The sequence below is a fragment of the Fukomys damarensis genome, unplaced genomic scaffold (assembly GCF_012274545.1).
Source record: "Fukomys damarensis isolate Sample0158 unplaced genomic scaffold, DMR_v1.0_HiC HiC_scaffold_38, whole genome shotgun sequence".
In the NCBI taxonomy this organism is placed as follows: Eukaryota; Metazoa; Chordata; class Mammalia; order Rodentia; family Bathyergidae; genus Fukomys; species Fukomys damarensis.
In genome coordinates, this window is record NW_022900950.1 from 65,447,099 (window position 1) to 65,465,305 (window position 18,207).

General features: G+C 38.4%; 1 protein-coding gene across 3 annotated transcripts in view; it reads left to right on the forward strand.

Annotated features, from left to right (window-relative positions):
• The window catches only part of Lsm6 (LSM6 homolog, U6 small nuclear RNA and mRNA degradation associated), a 14,128-nt gene extending 6,617 nt beyond the window's left edge, over positions 1–7,511 (forward strand). For all 3 annotated transcript variants that reach the window (XM_010610926.3, XM_010610927.3, XM_010610929.3), the window contains 3 exons: positions 624–727; positions 4,264–4,377; positions 6,128–7,511. In XM_010610926.3, the coding sequence (XP_010609228.1) occupies positions 624–727; positions 4,264–4,377; positions 6,128–6,162 (253 nt within the window). In that variant the 3' untranslated portion in view covers positions 6,163–7,511. The remainder of the gene's footprint in view (positions 1–623; positions 728–4,263; positions 4,378–6,127) is intronic.
• Positions 7,512–18,207: the final 10,696 nt, after the last annotated feature.

Below are 18,207 nucleotides of genomic sequence, written 5' to 3' on the forward strand. Positions count from 1 at the left end.
ATATATATATATATAATTTAGACATCAGTTCTTAAGTTTGTCTACACTTTGTAGTATATAGGACTGATTTGAACTTGAATGTTCCATTATGTTGGTTTCATTATATTTGGAGGCAAATTGTTTATTCTTTCTGTGCCTTTATTTTCATCAGCAAAATGAGGCTAGACCCCACCACCACCACTGTCGGGTTATTAGAAAGATTCAATTAAATGTGATACTGTTTACAAAGATCTTAATAGTGTGCTCAGCATAAAGTGGGTGTGCATTAGATGGTGGAGATGGCAGTGGTTGTAGCGGGTGTGCTGACCGTGTGTGAGACAGTAGAGACAAGTGAGGGGCGTAGCTGTTGTGAATTCAGGACTCTGCCAGCCAGGCTCTGCTGTGGGGGTTGTGGGGCCTGAATGAGACAGTGCGTGTGAAGTGCTTAGCTTAGTGTCTGCTTCACGGTAAGCGCTGATACATTAGCTTTCAGGGAGTACTAGTGGAATAACAGTAATAACTGAGCCTTAATACATAGTCCTTTCACAGTTGATGTCCTGTAAACGTTAAAAGCTTCAAGGTTTTTTGTTGAATAATTAACTTTTGTCTTTACATTTATTGCTCTCTTCCATATTTCTGATTAGGATTGTTAAAATGAGTCTACGGAAACAAACCCCTAGTGACTTCTTAAAGCAAATCATCGGAAGGCCAGTTGTGGTCAAATTAAATTCAGGAGTGGATTATCGAGGTAATATTTTCAAGTTTTATCCTCACTGGTGTAACTAAATAAGTAAATATAACTTAGTGGTTTTCATTAATGTGTAAATGTACCCAATAGACAAAAAAGTATTGATCGATGTTTTCATATCTATCTTTTTCTACCTTTGAAATGATTCCTTCTATGAAAAAAAAATGCTGATAGCAGTTTGTGCTTCTGACTTCCAGTATTATTTGTGAGAATTCTGTCTTCTGTCTCTGAGATTGTATATACCTAAGCTGTCTGATAATAGCCAGAGATTCCCAGTCATCTAGTATAAATAACTGAGTACTGAAGAACATGTTGGCCAGCAGCGTGTGTCTTTACAGTTGCGTTCAAGATTAGCAAACACCTATTTAGACAGTGTTGGTTTACAGTATGAACCGAACAACTTGTGTGATGTGTCGGGTATCCAAAGATGCCTTTCTGTTCTTGTAGAGAATATTGCTTAAGAGGCTCTGACATTAACTTTATGAAAGGAATATCATCAGATTCCATTTCTTAAGAGTTACTTAATCTCTTAAGAGATTAAGAGATTAAATCCTTAATCTTCCAAAATTAAGCTTCATAAATTACTTGGAATATTTTGCAGGTATATCTATATAATCGCAAGTAATTCATCAGCAAAGTTTTATGGCCTTTTCTTGGTCTCTTTTTCCGAATAATTAATTATAGTAATCTCTTGATCATTTTCTTCTTTCCACAATGCAGACTTAATTTTACTGAGAGCTTACAATGTATCCATTATGTGTTAGTTATCAACTATAAGTTGATTTTCATTTTTATCTTCACACAAATGCTTTGGAATCTGTTGATGTCCCTACCTAGTAAGAGAAGAGCTAGGATTCAAACTCAGACTTGACTCAGACCTTGTAAGAAATGTTTGTGCTTTACTGCTTTAGTTTTTTGACATTAATAACATTACCCATTTAATTTGGTTTTTATGTTAGAAATGGATTTGTACTTAATACTGAGATATAAAGTCTTGCATATTGCTTTTTTAAAAAAATTAATTTTATTGGTACATTTTAGTTATACAATATAATGACATTCATCATTGGAAATTTGCACCTTTACATAGTCTATCTTGGTTCCTATTTTTTTCCCATTCCCCTGCCCTCCTTCAACCCCTCCAACCCTCCCCATTTACAAAGATTTTGTTTTCATTTTCTCATATTCATTCCATTCCCTTCTTTCTTACCTGTGAACTTTGATGAGCCCTAAGGAAGTACAGATTTGAGTATATGATATTGGTGTCATTGTGTTTAGTATCTGTCTTATCTGTCTTAGTACCTATTTTATTGGAGAGATCAGCTCTTTTAACCTTTTTTTTGTCTGAATTCTTTAGGAAAAAATGTTTTTCTTTATGAAAGTTTAATTGTTATTATTAGAAATTCAGGACAAATAATGGAGAAATATGGGAAAAAAGCAAAATGTCTCTAAATTCTACCTTGTAGAGATAATCTTCCTTATGAGTTGTGACTTTCTCTATATACACTTTCTTTCTCTATATACACTTACTTTTACATAAATGGAATCAGCTATATATGCAACCTGGTTTTATATTTTATTACACTCAATACATTTAGTTCTGTGATAATGTATCTGTCAGTGGCTACATAGTAATCCCTGATGTGACTATATTAAAGTTTTGTTTTAATCAGTCTCCTATTAATATATACTTGTGTTTATCTTTGTTCTTGTTATAAATAACCATGCTTTTTTGCCTAGATCTTCAGCACTTGCCCAATTATGTCATTAGCATAAAAACACAGAACTAGGATTTCAGTGTATGCCACGTAGCCGTCCATTATGTTTTGGATTTATTGATTTATTATCTATGTTCTTACTCAGCCTTTATGTTGGCGTTTGCTTATCGTTTCCAACGTAATTGGCAAAAGTAATAGCATTTTATTTATGTTTTCTTTGTTCACTAATGAGGCCGAACAGCCTTTCTCATAGATAATAACTGTAATTTTTCTTCTTTTATGTGTTCTTAGTTTCTATACTGTTGAGCAAAATGTTTTACATTAGCTAGAGAGCCTTACTAAATAAAAGAATGTGCTTATTTTGTGGTTAAATAATTTTTTAAAGAAATTAATATCTTTGTAGCAGTTTCTCTGTACCTTTGGAAAAGAGGCTTACTTTTCTTCTTTTTATACTAATTTTTCTATAGAAGGGTGGAATTATAACCTACCTCTGGGCAGGTGGGCTTTTCTTTTTCAGCCTTTGCTATGAGAATAGATATTTTGATTAAAAGTTGAACATTTTGAAACAATCCTTCCAATTCTGTTTTTATACATATTTGTATATCATGTTTTAAATTTTCTTAGTCATTTATGATTGTGATTTAAATGTAAGATAGTACAGCAGGAAGCAAACTATAAAGTTGTATCTTAAGCTTTGTTTTGGTAGGAAATAATTATTCTTTGTAGTTCATGGTCCATTCTGGTTCTTTGGAAGTTTACTGCTTCTCACAGAATTTCGTTAGGTTAATGTCTTGTGCTCTCCTTACACAAACACAATTTTGAAAAGAAACTTTTTTGTTTAGAGGATAATGGGGGCAGAGGCAGAGAGTGAGGAGCATATTAATGAAGTTAAGACTTTAAATGAAACTATTGACTCAAATCAGTTAATCGAATTTAATATGTAGAATGTTTTTTTTTTTTTAGTTTCTCCCCACTCCCTAGAAAATAACACTTTAACTGAGAGTTAGAGGCTTACAGAGTTTCATCTTTTGAAAAAATAATCATCTGGTCAAATTTTGCAAAATTTATACCATTGTAACACAATTAAAGTGATTCACTCAAAAGTGTTTCCTTGAAAGCTCCCTGGAATGTTTTTAGCCATTTTTCTCTATTAGTTTCGCTTTGAAGATATTCTACTGTAACAAAACAGAACGGATGTGTTACAATGCAATATGTTGCCCGGCATTCTCAAGCTGCTCTTCCCTGTGAGTCACAGCTTTGAGATGTTCTTTCAGGAGCACCTGCTGTCTCCTCTTCTATTATTTTAACAGATTGTGGAGACTTCCTCTTAACCCTGGAGTACATTTGTCTGCTGCAGTAGATGTTGTGAAAGAGTGAAATAAATCTGCCAAACCCTTATTTCACTTAGTGGCTAAAGTAAGAAATGCCGCTGGAACCGAAGATCATTTGTCCATTCATAATTGCCCACTCCTGTCTTTAGCTTCCAGATAATGGCATTTCAGTTGGAATATTCTTATTCTTTTACTTTCGTGAAGGCATTGACAGTTGCTGTGGTGCTCATACATACCAAGAAAAAGTGACATTCGTTGCCTGTTCTGTTGTAGTGAGTGCGTGACTACTTTCACATTATGCATTTCCTAGCCTGCCTTCAGACTGGCACAGACTAAAGACTCATTTTGTATATAACTCTTTTGGGTTTTGTTTACAGTGTGAATTTTTATGTTACTCATCTAAGGGTGAATGAATAAAGAGATTATCAGTTCTAAGATATACCCTGTAAATTACTCTATATGTTGTTTTAACGAAATTTGTCTCCAGGGGTCCTGGCTTGCCTGGATGGCTACATGAATATAGCCCTGGAGCAGACAGAAGAGTATGTAAATGGACAACTGAAGAATAAGTATGGGGATGCATTTATTCGAGGAAACAATGGTAATATTTCTCACTCTGGTTTTACACTATTCAAAATAAGTGTTTTTGTTTGTAATCAGAGACACTAGAGAGTTTTATAGATCACTTAAAAGTTTGGTTTTAGTTTAGTGTTTTTGTTTTGTTTTGTAGGTATGTGTATCACAGATCTTCAGTGTGATCATTCTTTTTTAGATGGGAAATGGAATTTTCCGTGGAACTAAAAATTCAGTTTCCCTCCCTGTACTGATGTGTTGAGGACCATTGTTTTGCTAATGTAGAACCCTGTTCTCTTAAATCATTTATTTCATTTCCCCCACACGTATTCTCTTCCCTCAGAGTAGACTCAGAAGTAAGAATGGACATTCCTTCCCCAATATCTTTAATCGACATAATTTGACACTTAACTTTGTATTTTTTAATTTGACAAAAAAATGGCAAAATAGGAATGGTTTTAAAGTTATGCGGCTTTTTAACCGCTAATACAATGGTATAATTACTGTGATTATTTTTAAATCACTTCATTTCAAAACAAATTATCAAAGTCATATTTAAATTTTGGCAGGAAAGGGTAGATATCAAAATTATAGGAATTATCTATCAGTTCCCACTTTTTGATCACCCCACCACCACCACCGCAAAGCCCTGGGATTCTTGAATTCAGATTTTTATTGATTTCTTTAATTCTGAGTAAGGGGCTTTTCAGCCCCTTAACAGTTGGATCTTTTTAGTATAAACTGTCAGTACCATATTTCTTCATATCATATCTTTATACATCTTTTGCTTGTTTTTAAGTCCTTCCCAACATTCGTCCTGTATTTTTCACATTGTTCTTATTTAACTTTCTCCTTTTACTAAGAAATGTTACTGTCTTGCCTTATTTTAAGACTGATGGCACCTGTCATGCCAGGTTGACAGGGTCTTCCTTTCACATGCACCTTATACTAGGAGTTGGAAGTTTCCCTGGAACATCTTTCCTGGTATTGTGATGTTTTCTTTTCCATACAGTAATCAGTAACATTTGTCTGTAGACTCCCCAGTTCATGTCTTTGGCTCTTAAAGAAGATCCCAACTCATTTGATTATCTGTGCTGGCTTTTTTTGATCAAGACATCTCTTAATGTTCCCTTTGAATAAACATGAGAATCTGAGTGTGCCTGGGGATGGGAGAGGAGTTGCACCTCTGGTGAAAGCTTAAACAGTGATCTGATCATCTAATTTCATCCTGTTCTCATGTACTACTTGTCCTTCTGAGTTCAGTTTGATGGTCACAATAAGGACTAGTTAAAGTAAAGCTTTGGGTAATAACAGAGTTTGAGACTCTTGACAGGGAGCTCAGAATAAGGACTTTGGTATCACTTTTAAAATATTTCTCAATTTTTGTTTATCTTGTTAAAATTTAAAAGCTAAACAGCAAATTCAGAATTCATATTGAGATGGAGAAACACATGCTATTTATTCTTAATGATGTGTCTAAGTATAAAGCATTCATAGGTTTTAGGGACTTTTGCCTTTGTTTTATTTCATTTGAATTCCCGGGCACAATTTGTAAAGCCAATCAGATTCATAGACAAGTTTAGATACAGTAATAGGACATCAAATCCGGGTTTAGATTCATAAGACTAGTCAAACAGTAGTCCCAGAATTAATTGTGTAATATGAGAATTCCTTTTAAATTTGCAGAGCTGCCAGGCCAAAATCCATTTGCTTTTAAAACTTGCTACTATGACTCTTAAAAGCAGTTATTAAAAATTTTTTTGTTTTTGTCTTTTCAGTATTATACATAAGTACGCAGAAGAGAAGGATGTGATGACCCCAAGGAAGCAATTCTTTTCATAGTTGGAATATATTTTTTATGAAATGTTTTCTATTTTTTGGTTCTTTTGTGATGTAAGTTGTCTTGCCTTCATAATAGTTGGTGATTTTTCACTGACGTGTGAGTAAGGTAAATGTATAAAATTATGGACTGAATTATAAAAAGTTTTTCACATTTAACTTTCAGTCATTTTGTTTTACATCTGTGTCAGTATACAGAATGCTAAAAGAATAAAAAAATACCAAAATCCATTTCTTCCTACAAGATTGTTTAACTTAAGGTTCAGGCAGTGTCTTATGCTTTACTTATTCAGCTGACTAAAATGGCGCATACCTGGGCATAAAATAAAATGTTCTAGAATCGTTCCCAGTTATCCTCCTCCTCCTACTCCCCATCTATGCACCACACAGAAACTTGGGGTGGGTAAAATGTTCTATGAAAGCATCCAGCTTCAGTCTGAAGCTATAAAAAGGGGCCATGAGGCTGGAATGTCAGCTCCTGATTCAGCCACCTAGACAGAAAATAGAATTGGGACTGTAACAATGGCAGTTCCGTGAAAGAAGTGGTAATCTCAGTTGAGTTGGGGAGATTTTGAAGACTGACTGTATGGTTAGGTGAAAATTTTCCTGTGAGCAATCACCATACTACAACTCCTGTGAAATTAGACTTTTTTAATGGTCTTGCTCCCTTTCAGGAGCATTGGTATCAGTGTTAATCTCTGTGCACACAGGAGATGAGGAGCCACTCCTGTGGATCTGTAGCAGTCATTTCTTTGAAAGCAGAGCCCTTATTTGTAAACTCATTTAGGTTTCTCAGCTGTGCTTGGGAAGGAGCTACTAGCAAGTAACTTTGGGGAAGCCTTTCTCTAAAATCAGCTGTATTCAAGTGTGACTTTGTCTAGCCTTTCTTCTTGCTTGGCACAGGGCAGCTCTTCCACATTACATGACTCCTGCAGAGAGTTTTGCAAATTTATTAATGAGCTTTTCAGCACCCTGCTTTATTCTGTGAACAGTTTTAAGTTGTCTCTATGAACAATAAATATATCTGGGTGCTGTGGCTGAATGGACACCAGACGGTGCAAACATTGTGCTGGCCTTGCTCCCCCCGCCAATCTAGCAGAATCTCCGTTTCAGGGGCCAGGGGTGTGATTTGAAGCAGTTGCCTGATAGAGGGATATAGGAGGAGGGGAAGGGGTGTTATTGGTTCTGGAAAGGTATATGTGGCATTTGTCTTGTTTTATTTTAAAGATCAGAGTGTAATTGCAAAAATTGTTTTTTAATTAATAATTTGGGAAAGGTGAATGGAAACATTTCACAAAGCTTCACTGTGTGCACACTGAAAATAAAACACTTTATGCTATGCTTCAATAATTTATCACTTCTTGACAGGGGCTTGAAAAGGGTCCAGTCTGTAAGTACAAATCACCAATTTGCTCTTATAAATGACTTCTTTTAGGGAGAAAATGGATGTCCCTCCAAGTAGAGCGCTCATGCTCTCATTTGTTTTGTAGAGTATGTGAAGCTGCCAGGTTCCTGCATCCCTTCATTCATTCACATCAGCCGTTGTCTCCCACCCCTCGGAAGCATCCTGTTTTTACTAACTTCTTCCCTGACCTGCCTGACAGCACATAAGTCTTTATTTTCCCCTTGCCATCTCTCCAGTTTAATAGCTCTATACTAGAGTAGTGTTTTCATCCATGGAACTGCTTTTAATCAAGATTGACTTTGGGAAATGCTACCATTTTTATGGTAATAAAGGTCTGTATTATGCACTTGGACCGGTGCAAGTTGTCCCTAGTGTGTACCTTCATGTAGTAGAACCATGAAACAAAGTGTAAATGCTAAAATTACTTTTTTTTAACTGTAGTCTCCTAGAGGTCAGTGAATGATTTCCAGTTGGACTGTAGCAAAGACATTTGTTCTGGGTTGAAGAATTTTGCACATGAGCAAATGTATTCTTCCCAACTCTGCCCTCAAGCCCTGGCTGCCGCGTTCTTTCTCCTGGGCTGTGACAAAACAGAATGTTTAGTGGGAAACAGAATTGTGCTTGATTTGTAGACTATCTGACTTCACATTCTGTTTTGGTCTTTGAGCTATTCCTTGGCTAATCTTCCAACAAGTTGAATTGATTCTTGCTTCAAAACTGTTTATCCCAAAACAGAGCTGTTGACAAGTACAAATACAGATGGCAGACATGTGGTCTGATTTTTATGTTCTCATCTCAGCATTCAAAGAGGGAATGTTACTGAGAAATGGTTTACATCTTGAGTCTCTTTTCTAGACAGTATATAATACATGCTGGGAGTTTTTAATTATGTGGCAAATAGTACCAAATGATTAAGGGATTTTCTTAAGCATTGACTGGGTGTGTAAGGCTTGTCATCCTGGAGGCTGTAATCTAGTTCATAAAAATAGAAACTTAGAAAGACCCTGATTCAGAGAAATAGAAAATAAAAAAGGCTAGGAATATATCTCAGTGCAAAGGCCCTGAGTTCAATCCCTATCCCGCATATGTACACACCTGCACCCAAAAGAGCATTCTCTTAGGGGAGTATTGTCTTGGATAATCATACTAAGAGGATCTCACTAGCATTTGAGGATGAACATCTAGTCTGTTCCCTCACTGCAGTCACAGCCATCTTTGCCTGGACCTCTTCCTTGTGGCAAAAAATCTTCCAGAATTGTAGCTCACTTTTGCATTTAGAGGCAGATCTCACAAATCCTGTGACCATTATTTTTTATTTTCCTCCCCAAGTAGAAATTCGTGAGAGCAAGACAAGCTGCATTTCTCCCTGACCTTGTTTTAGGAGGCTCTTACTTAGCAGAATGCCTCTAACTGCCTTTGGTAAGGTTGCCCCTGGTCACTGGAGCCAGACCCGTTAGAGTTGCAGGGTTGGGGTTGACCTCTCGGGTCTGTGTCCAGCAACTACTTTAATTCTGGTAGCTGCTGCCTGTTGGTACCCAGTGCATGGCAGTGTGACCGTGTGTCCATTGTTGCCCGACCAGCCTTGACACCATTAGAGCTCAGATACCTGAGGAAGGAGGGGCAAGCCACAAGAGCAGGTAGTGGTAAGTGCTTTGTAGGACAACAGTGGAGGTAGCCCCAACTGACCCGTGCTCTGTTCCTCTCTGCCTACTTCCTTTAGAAGATGGAGGAGGTGCCGAGGAGTAGGGATCTGAAAAGGTGGTGGAATCAGTTTCCGATGTACTGAACAACAGTTGTAGGCTGTGCCTTATGGGGGATAGTAAAGTAATTTAAGATGTGCCTTCCATAAACAGTGGAGAGTTAATTCACTTGTAAGTGTGGATACTTATGGGGAAAACAGACTCCATATCTTTTATTTGGTTCAAAATCAGGGGAGTTTGAGAATCTCAATTGTACGTATGTTGAAGTTCCAGAGAAACGACTGGATAATTTTGAAGTTCAATTTCCATTTATTTTATTTCTTCACAGGCCCATGTGGTTCAGTCTCCCATCTCTATACGTTTTCCCCCCTCTACTTCACAGAGCTGGAAGACTGATTCATCTGCGGCATAGAAGGATTTTCTTTCCTTAGTAATTTGAGAGTAAAAGCAGATAGAAATACGGACATATTCTAGAACTTAGTTAAATTGTAAAACAGTGGAATAGTTGGAATAAACTAGTTTTCAAGGCCTACTTTACAAAATTATTCATGTCTTTGAGCTCTGTTAATTCCAAAGTTTATACTGAAATGGAGTTGGGTTTGATAAAATATTATACCAATTAATGAATGAAAGGAGAGGCCCAGGGGCTGGGGATTTAGCTCAGCAGCACCACATCTGCCTTGCAAGCTCAAGTTTGATCCCTGGTGCCACAAAACAAAGAGGCCAATTGTGAAAAGTTTACATAAAAGTAATTTCAGGTCAAATTTTATTACCATTGCATGCATATAGTAGCCCAAGCATTTACATCAAATAGAAGTGATTGAACTTGAAAAAATTTAAGATTTGTAATGTGTACAGTTGAATAATGTTACTAGGACATGGGACATTTTCTTCCCCAGTGGTATATCACAGGCAATTTCCACATCTCAGTGGCTTGAAACTACATAGGATTTTCACTGGTGCTCCTTGTCCACAGTGGTCACCTGTGGCCCAGGCTTGGGGGCAGTCCCTGATGTTCCCACCATCTCTGTGTGACTCCAGCCTTGCTGCCACGGGAGGGGCATAGGGAATCACTCCCTGGCCTTTATCTGCTTTTGCTTACAAGAAGTGAGTCATGTGACCATGGTTTACTTTGAGTTTTCAGGAAAGTGTCCTTTTACGGACTCAGAAACATTGGTGAAGCTTGATGACCTATGTATGTGTACTAATCATGCCTCGCCAGAAGAACAGCGATGGGATGTGTATAAAGAGGGATATATCTCAAGGAATTGACTCAACTGGAGGCTTGGCAAATCCAACATCTGGATAGGTAACTAGCTGGAAGAGTTGGAATCTGTAAGCATCTACTAAAAGAATTCCGTCTTCCACAAAGAAAGTCCATGTTTTTCTGTTAAGATCTGGGGTTCACCTACAAGAAGGAGGGGAGTCTACTTCACTCCAAGTCTGTTTATTGAAGTGTTAATTTCTTCTGGAACATACCCTCACAGCAGTATAGGGAATAATGTCCAACTAAATATCTGGGTATTGTGACCTAGCCGAGTTGACATAAGATCAATTCATGATATGTTAACCATATTCTTTGCATTATGCCTGTTAGCCCTCCATAAAACATAGAAGCATCAGGTCTCAAAAATAGATTTTTATTTATAGTATTGAAAAATGAATTCTTTCTCTGTTAAGATTGTTCCTGGTGTCTTAATCTCTACATTAGACCAAAGAAAAATAGTGACTGATTTCTTCATTTTTTCAGAAAGAGGTCTGGATAGATGGTTTGATTTGCTTTTGCTGTTGCAAGTTAATTTACACATTCCCAGTTAAGGTATTTCTGGATTGAAAGAAACATGCAGAGAGAGCAACCTTTTTATAGACCAGGTAAACATTGTCTCAAGCCAAACAGACACATACTCTACCCACAAAACTGAAGAGATGTTCACAGAATCATTGATGTAATTCAGAACCAAACTCTGTGCAAAATACTGTTCAGAAACACAGAATGTATTACATTCGGAACAGCCCTTTGTTGCAGTGGGGTTATATGACTTGCTTTTCAGTGTATTCAAGACCATTTACAAGTATCTGTATCCTGAGGAAGTCAGTGTGTGCCTGTCCTGCTCAAGGATGTGCCATCAGTGAGACCTGGTCTTTCAGTTTGCATTTTTCTTTCCTCTAATCCTGCTACTTTGGGCTCAGCCTGTGTCACACCCCTCCATTGTTCCTCTGGCACCAGTGCAGACACAAATTGCTGAGCCATTTCCCCACACGAGTGCAGCAGAAGAGCCACTTGGGATCAATCCCCCACCGCCCTGACTTCATCAGCCTACTGAATGAACCTGCACAGTCCCCTCATGCTATGGAACAAGGCCCTCTTTTCCGGATGAGGAAACCTGAGGCAGAGAGGTTAAGTGGCTTGGCCTGTGTCAGCTGGGACGTCGCTGCAACTGGAGTAACTGCTCTGCTATTTGGTCAAGCGCTTAAGTGCTGGGCTCCTTCACTCCTAGCATGCATTTAATCAATAAATCAATTTTCCCTCCTGTTCATCCTCCCAGTAGTGGAAAAGAAGAAGGTCCCAAGATGTGCATAGACTGCTGTCCTCCACATTCAAAGATGATGTTGCTGACAGTGATTTGTTACTGCTCTACTTGGGTGTGACAGGGAAGATCAATCGGCAGCCGACACAACAGGCAGCCTTGGCCTTTTACACACTGGGCAAAGCTAGAGAGATGCCCCTTGGCTGTATCCACAGGCACTGTTTGCGAGACTAGCATTTTCTCTTAGAATTTGCCTTTCCCCCAGAGCCTCCCTAATCCTAATTACTACTCAACAGGCTGTTCCCCAGCAACTCTCAGCTGTGTCTTCAGGCCTGAAAAGCACACCGCAGAGAAAAGGGGTGAGCTGTGTATCAATCGGAATCACCTTTTCCTCCCTGGCTCAACTCTGACTCAATCTATCATCCTTTGTTACTAGCTTGTTTACTTGGATATTTAATAACCACTGAAGTAATTAGGTGTTTCTTCTCGAATGCGTTATGATTTTGATCTTGCGTGCCCCCCAGAGGCCCTGTATTAAAGGTTTGTTTGCCAGCCTGTGGTGCCATAGGGAGATGGTGGGATCTAGTGGAAGTTAAGTCATTGGGGAGGGGGGTTCTCCAAGGTATTCTTGGGATCCCAGCCCCTTTCCTTTTATTTTCATTGCCCCCTGGATGCCATGAAGTGAGCGGCTTGGTCCCACCATCCTTTTCCTGCCGTGATGATCGGGCACACTACAGGCCTAGAAATTGTAGAGCCAGGTGACAATAGACTAAAACCTCTGAAATCATGAGTCAAAATAAACTTTCCTCCTCCAAGTTGATTTTCTCAGATATTGGTTAGCTAACACGCCATGTCTTTAGCCCCTCCCCTGTACCTCTCTCCCATGTGTACTTAGGACTTTCCCTGGACTCCACTCCCTAACAGCCCACTTGCACAAACACTGCACTCCCGACTGAGCACACCTGGGGCTTGCTTCAAATTGCTGTACAGTCATTTTAAACTCAACCAGATCGGGCTTTGTGTTTCATGTTGAATACATTTTATTTCTCAAGTTTACTTGTAGTTTCTCTCTTGCTCATCATTTGTCAGTTTACTACAAAACTTAAGGAAAATACATTAAAAAAAACAACAACAACTTTCTTTAAAACTGATCCCTTGCACTGAAGAAAATGTCCAAGATGTCAAAAGATATGGAAGACCTTGGCCAAAATGTCATATTGTGATTGAATTTCAGGGGGAAAAAGGAAACATCTCTTTAAATAACTTAAAATAGACAATGGGTGAGAGAGTGAGAATGGGCAACATTTTCATGATTAGAACTGTTTTCCTACATGAGTCCATTTTGCCTGTTCAGAGAATAAAAGTATTGTTTTTGCTGAAAGGAAAACCAGGTTAAGCCATCGGCCAGAAAATATAAAAACCATTTTTATTAATAAATAGTGGAGACTTTTAATACAATTATTCTTGTTACTATCATTCCTTTCCCTTTAGTGAAGTGAAACTTACCCAGAATTAATCTTCTTTCTCACCCAGAAATCAGCTTTAAGACTCTACAGTTCCCATTTCTTACTCCATCACTCCTAAATAGTCCAGGCATTCCTCTCCAAGGTGCCTTTATTGTCAATTTTATATCCACTTCCTTCTTGACTTATCAACCTTTCTGTGTGGAGGGGAAGGGCATGGCTCAGAGTTACCGGTGTCTCCCTCCAGACTTACTTGGAGGCTGTTCACATGCCATAGTCACTAACCTGGTGGGCAGCTGGTGGGTGACAGATGTTTTAAAAATTTGACAACTGGAAGACAGCATTTCCTATCAGGCATGAGTATGCGAAAGAATCATCACTACGGTTTCTATTTTAAACAGCCTGGATGACTTTTAGTGCCATTGTACTTTGGAAGCTCCTTGAGGGCAGAGCTCTGTTTTGTTTGGCTTTTTATTTCCAGTGTCTGAAAGTGCCTGGTGCATTTGGTGTCACTTTCTGTTTTCCTAATGACAAGGAATTACATTGAAACACAATGCTGATACCCTTAAATAATTTACCTAGGTCTTTGGCAAGCAGTTTTGCTGCCAGATAGAACTACTGTCACCTTCAGCATCAACCCATAATCACTATTTGAAAGTTTGAAAGCAGTGGAAATGAGCAAGTTATAATACAAAAGCGATTCAACTTTATAACATCTGCTGAATTTCATTCGGCTGCCAGCTAACCATGTCATACATCTTGCCTGGCTGGTAGTTTCATTGCTCAGAGATCAGAAGAAAGACCAAGAACCGCAGATAATGGACTCATGGAGGAGGACTGACAGGAGAAATGGGAATTGGAAGAGAAGGAACTGTCTTCTCAGCACGTCGATCTGGAAATAAGAGCAGTGTGGTTAGATACACATCCCAACCTTTATAAAAACAGGTATTGAAAAAGTTCAGAGAAAGCCTCATCTTGGTGGCAAGAGACTCAGAAATTTGGGAAACTTTGTGAAGTTTAGTCTTGTACACAACCTGCAAAGAGGGAAAACAAAAGAAACAAACAAAAGCAAGGGCCTTTAGAAAGCTCCAGGTAAAGATAATGATAGCTACATGAATCCAGCTTGCTTGGTCTTCACAAGGGCTCTATGAAATAGGTCTTTTTCCATTTTAAAATGAGAAAATTGAAGCACAGAGAAGGGAGGAAACTTGTTCAGCCTTACCCAGCTAGTAAGAGGCAAGGCTGAAGTTTAAGCCCAGAAGTCTGGTTCCAGGGAAGTTAAATCACGTGCTTCCCTAAATATCAAGAAGCTCAAACCCTGGAATATGCTGAGGTTTTTCAGAATAAAGAGAACAAAAAGCTAGGCCCACTTGCGAATGAGATTAGTGTGGTATTAACAGATGGTGGGAAGACCAGGCTGCTGGGGTCATTACATTGTGTTTATTCTTCAAAAATAATAATCTCCAACCTGAAAACATTTATGGATGAGAAAAGAATCCATCAGACACTAGACTAGCTTCTCCAGGTTCGCTCCAGTCTCCAGCGGCATGATTTATGGCCCAGGGCCCAAAGCAACCTGCAAATGACACAGAAAACACAGGCACCTGTGAGAGATGGAAAAGCATGATAAGGGAACATCCTGATTTTAAAAAAAAAAAAGAAAGAAAACAAAGGTAAAGGAAACAACAGACAAGTGAACTTGATGTAAAAATACTTTGAAATACTCAAAAGAATTAGAAGATTTACAAAAAATTGTGTGGTTTTTAGGAATCAGTATGAGTTCACTTGAAGAAAAGTGGTCAAGACCACAGAATATTTTCATCACTTTAGCTTCTGGACTGCTAACTGGAAGGACTATCACACTAGCAGCAACAGTATCATTGTCATCACTGTCAGCGCCAGTCTCTTTGGCCAGCACTGTCTACAGAGCTCAGCGTGCCCTGCTCATTTGATCCTCAGGCTCACCACCCTACGTCAGAGTCACTGATTCACTCGATCATAGCAACTCATGGAACAAGATCTTCCAACTTATTGCACAAAAATGAAATAGAGTTCAGTGTGATTGGAGAATTTGTAATTTACTACTTGGAAAAGAACAGGGAAGATATGTAAACATAGTTGTTGTACAGCTATACTTAAAATGTGTCCCCGCCTTCTGTTCTTCGTTCTACCCAATTTAATATTTTCCTTAGTTGCTCAGGTAAAGAGATACAGGAGCTTTTTACATGATGCAATACAGATATGGACAGATCGTACTTGGAATAATAGAATCAACAGCGAAAGAATTCAACAAGCCAGAATAAAAGAATGAAAGTAATAAAATGGACATAAAAATTCAATTCACTTTTTAATAAACTACTAACATAGTTTAGGAGACACAGAACTATTGCATTGCATTACTGGGAGCAAAACAGCCCCACTAAGTATGTCTTTAGTTCAATGTTTGTCAATCTGGGTGATATGCCATGGGAAAATCAATTTAGTAGTTCAAGGTCGTTAATAAAAAAATAAATAGAAAAAGAATAAAAGTATGACATACATAGTAATTATATTATTGTTTTAAACTTTTATCTTTGTTTTATTCTTGGTGTATGTGAACTTGATGGTAATACTAAATGTACTTTCTACTATTGATCCTGTTTAAAATGTTTAAAAACCACTTCTGTGGCTAATTCTTAAATACCATTCTATTGCTCATTAATAGAGTGTCTACAAAGAAATCTGGCGACGTCTACTTGGCCTTCGTACAGGTCCTCCTCTGCTCGTCATACTTAGGCTTGCTTGTATTCTGTTCAAGCATTTTATTGTGTAGTGTGCAAGATGCAAAATAGTACGAAAGTGATGAAAATAACTGTTAGTAGAGAGCTTACTGATAGTTACTTTGCTTTTTCACAAGTTATTCTTAAGGGTAGAAGATGTACCGTCTTCCATAGAAATAAACTTGGGTGCTAAGAATGTAATTTCAAAGGTCAATTAATCTCAGAGGATAATGGGGCAATCATATCCCTTGTTCAGGAAACAAACTTGCCCTAAAAAACTCATTATTGCTGGTATTTTTTTGTTTGTTAGTTTAGTTTAGTTTTGTTTTGTTAAGTGCCTGCTGTTGTCATATTGTCTCCATTCTGATTATATGCCATTTTCCCCCTGACCTGAGAAAAGCATTTAACATTTGTCCTTGTTTAATTTCATCTTGTTAGATTCGGCTCATTGCTCTGACCTGTCAAGATCATTTTTCATCATTATTCCGTCTGTCTGCTCCACCCAGTGGCTGGTCATCCACTGGCCAGAGTTGTGTGCCTGCCACCCTCTCTTCACCCAGCACAACAACCAGAGTCCCCTCCAGGTGATACAGTGAAGCTGACAACTTTTGTCCTTTAGGGGAGGTCTTCCAGTCAGTTTAGAAACCACCTACTTATCCTTGCTTTATTTAGCCCATTTTTCATATGGTCCATAAAGATAGTAAGAAGTATGCAGCTGATTATCTATATCATTTTTCTAAGCTCTGAGGAGGTGCAGAACCTGGACCAACCCATTTTTAGTGAGTCTAAGCCATTCAAAAATCTAATAAAATAATAACACACATGGTGTATTATGAAGATTCTCCAGGGAAACAAAACCAATAGGAGAGGTACAGATTTACTGAGAAAGACATTTATGTAAGGCATTGTTTCACAAGATTACGGAGGCAGAGAAACCTCATGATCTACTTTCCCAAAGCTGGAGTCCCAGGAAAGCCAGTGGTATGGGTCAAAGGCCTAAAAACCAAGAGTCAATAAGAGAGATCACAGGTTGAGCGTGAAAGCCTGAAAATCATAAGCTCTAAGGACAAGAACAGAGTAACTTTCCAGATAAAGCAGTCAACAAATCCAGCCTCCCTTCCCATTTTGTTCTATTCAGATTCTTCATGGGTCGGATGGAGCCCACCCATACTGGAGGAGTCATCTACTTACTCCATCAAGTCACAGCTAATTTCTCCCAAAAGCACTCATAAACACACTGCAAAATAACTTTTAACCAATGACCTGGCATGCTATGGCCCAGTCCAGCTGACACATAAACTCAAAAGCAGTAAAATCTTTTTCAAAAAATGACAGATTCATATTCTACTCGTACTTTCAAAGAATTTCTCTATACATGGCTGCTGTACATCTTGTTTACTTAAACTGTGCTGTTTCAGTAAACATAACATAGAAAAGCAAACCACGTTAGAGACTGCCATATTTGAATTTTGCTTAAACTGTTTTAAATAGTTAGTACTTTTCTGCTTAACTATAGATCCTCCTATAATACACATGTGAAATTGAGATTTGGGAGGAAAATACAGGTGGTAGAAAGAATACTGATGCTAAATATTGCTGTTCCTTCACCTGGTGAGATAGGGAAATGAGTCTTCAGAGGTATGGAAAGATGACGTTAGATGGCATTCGTTAGGCCTGCAGTTGACTGTTAAACTCTTGTGGGTGCTGTTGTCATAGAGATTTTGCTCACCTACTGAAGCCATTTTTTGTGAATGAAGAGTTAGACACTGACTAGGAATTTGGAATGTCTTCTTATAACTTCCTGGGACAGCTGTTGTGGTGGAGAGCAAATGATTAAATTTCTCTGAGGTGCAACAAGCCATGAAAATGGGCCAGCCTCACATACTGGAAGGGTGTGTGGAGAACTCTTGGAGTTCAGTGTCTGCCAAGAGCTGACTCAGATCCTGGCAACAAAAGCAGATGCGACATTTTGGGGGCACTAGGGTGCTGCCCATGAGCCTGGTTTCAACTGCTTCTGAACAAGAGAAGGGTGAGCAAGACCTATTAGTTTCAGATGCCTGAAGATAAGGCTGTGATAGCAGGCCTGTAGTTAGTTTGGGAGAGGTGTGGCCCAACTTCCCATTGCAGGACAAAATACAGAGACAAACAACTTGTAAGGAGGAAA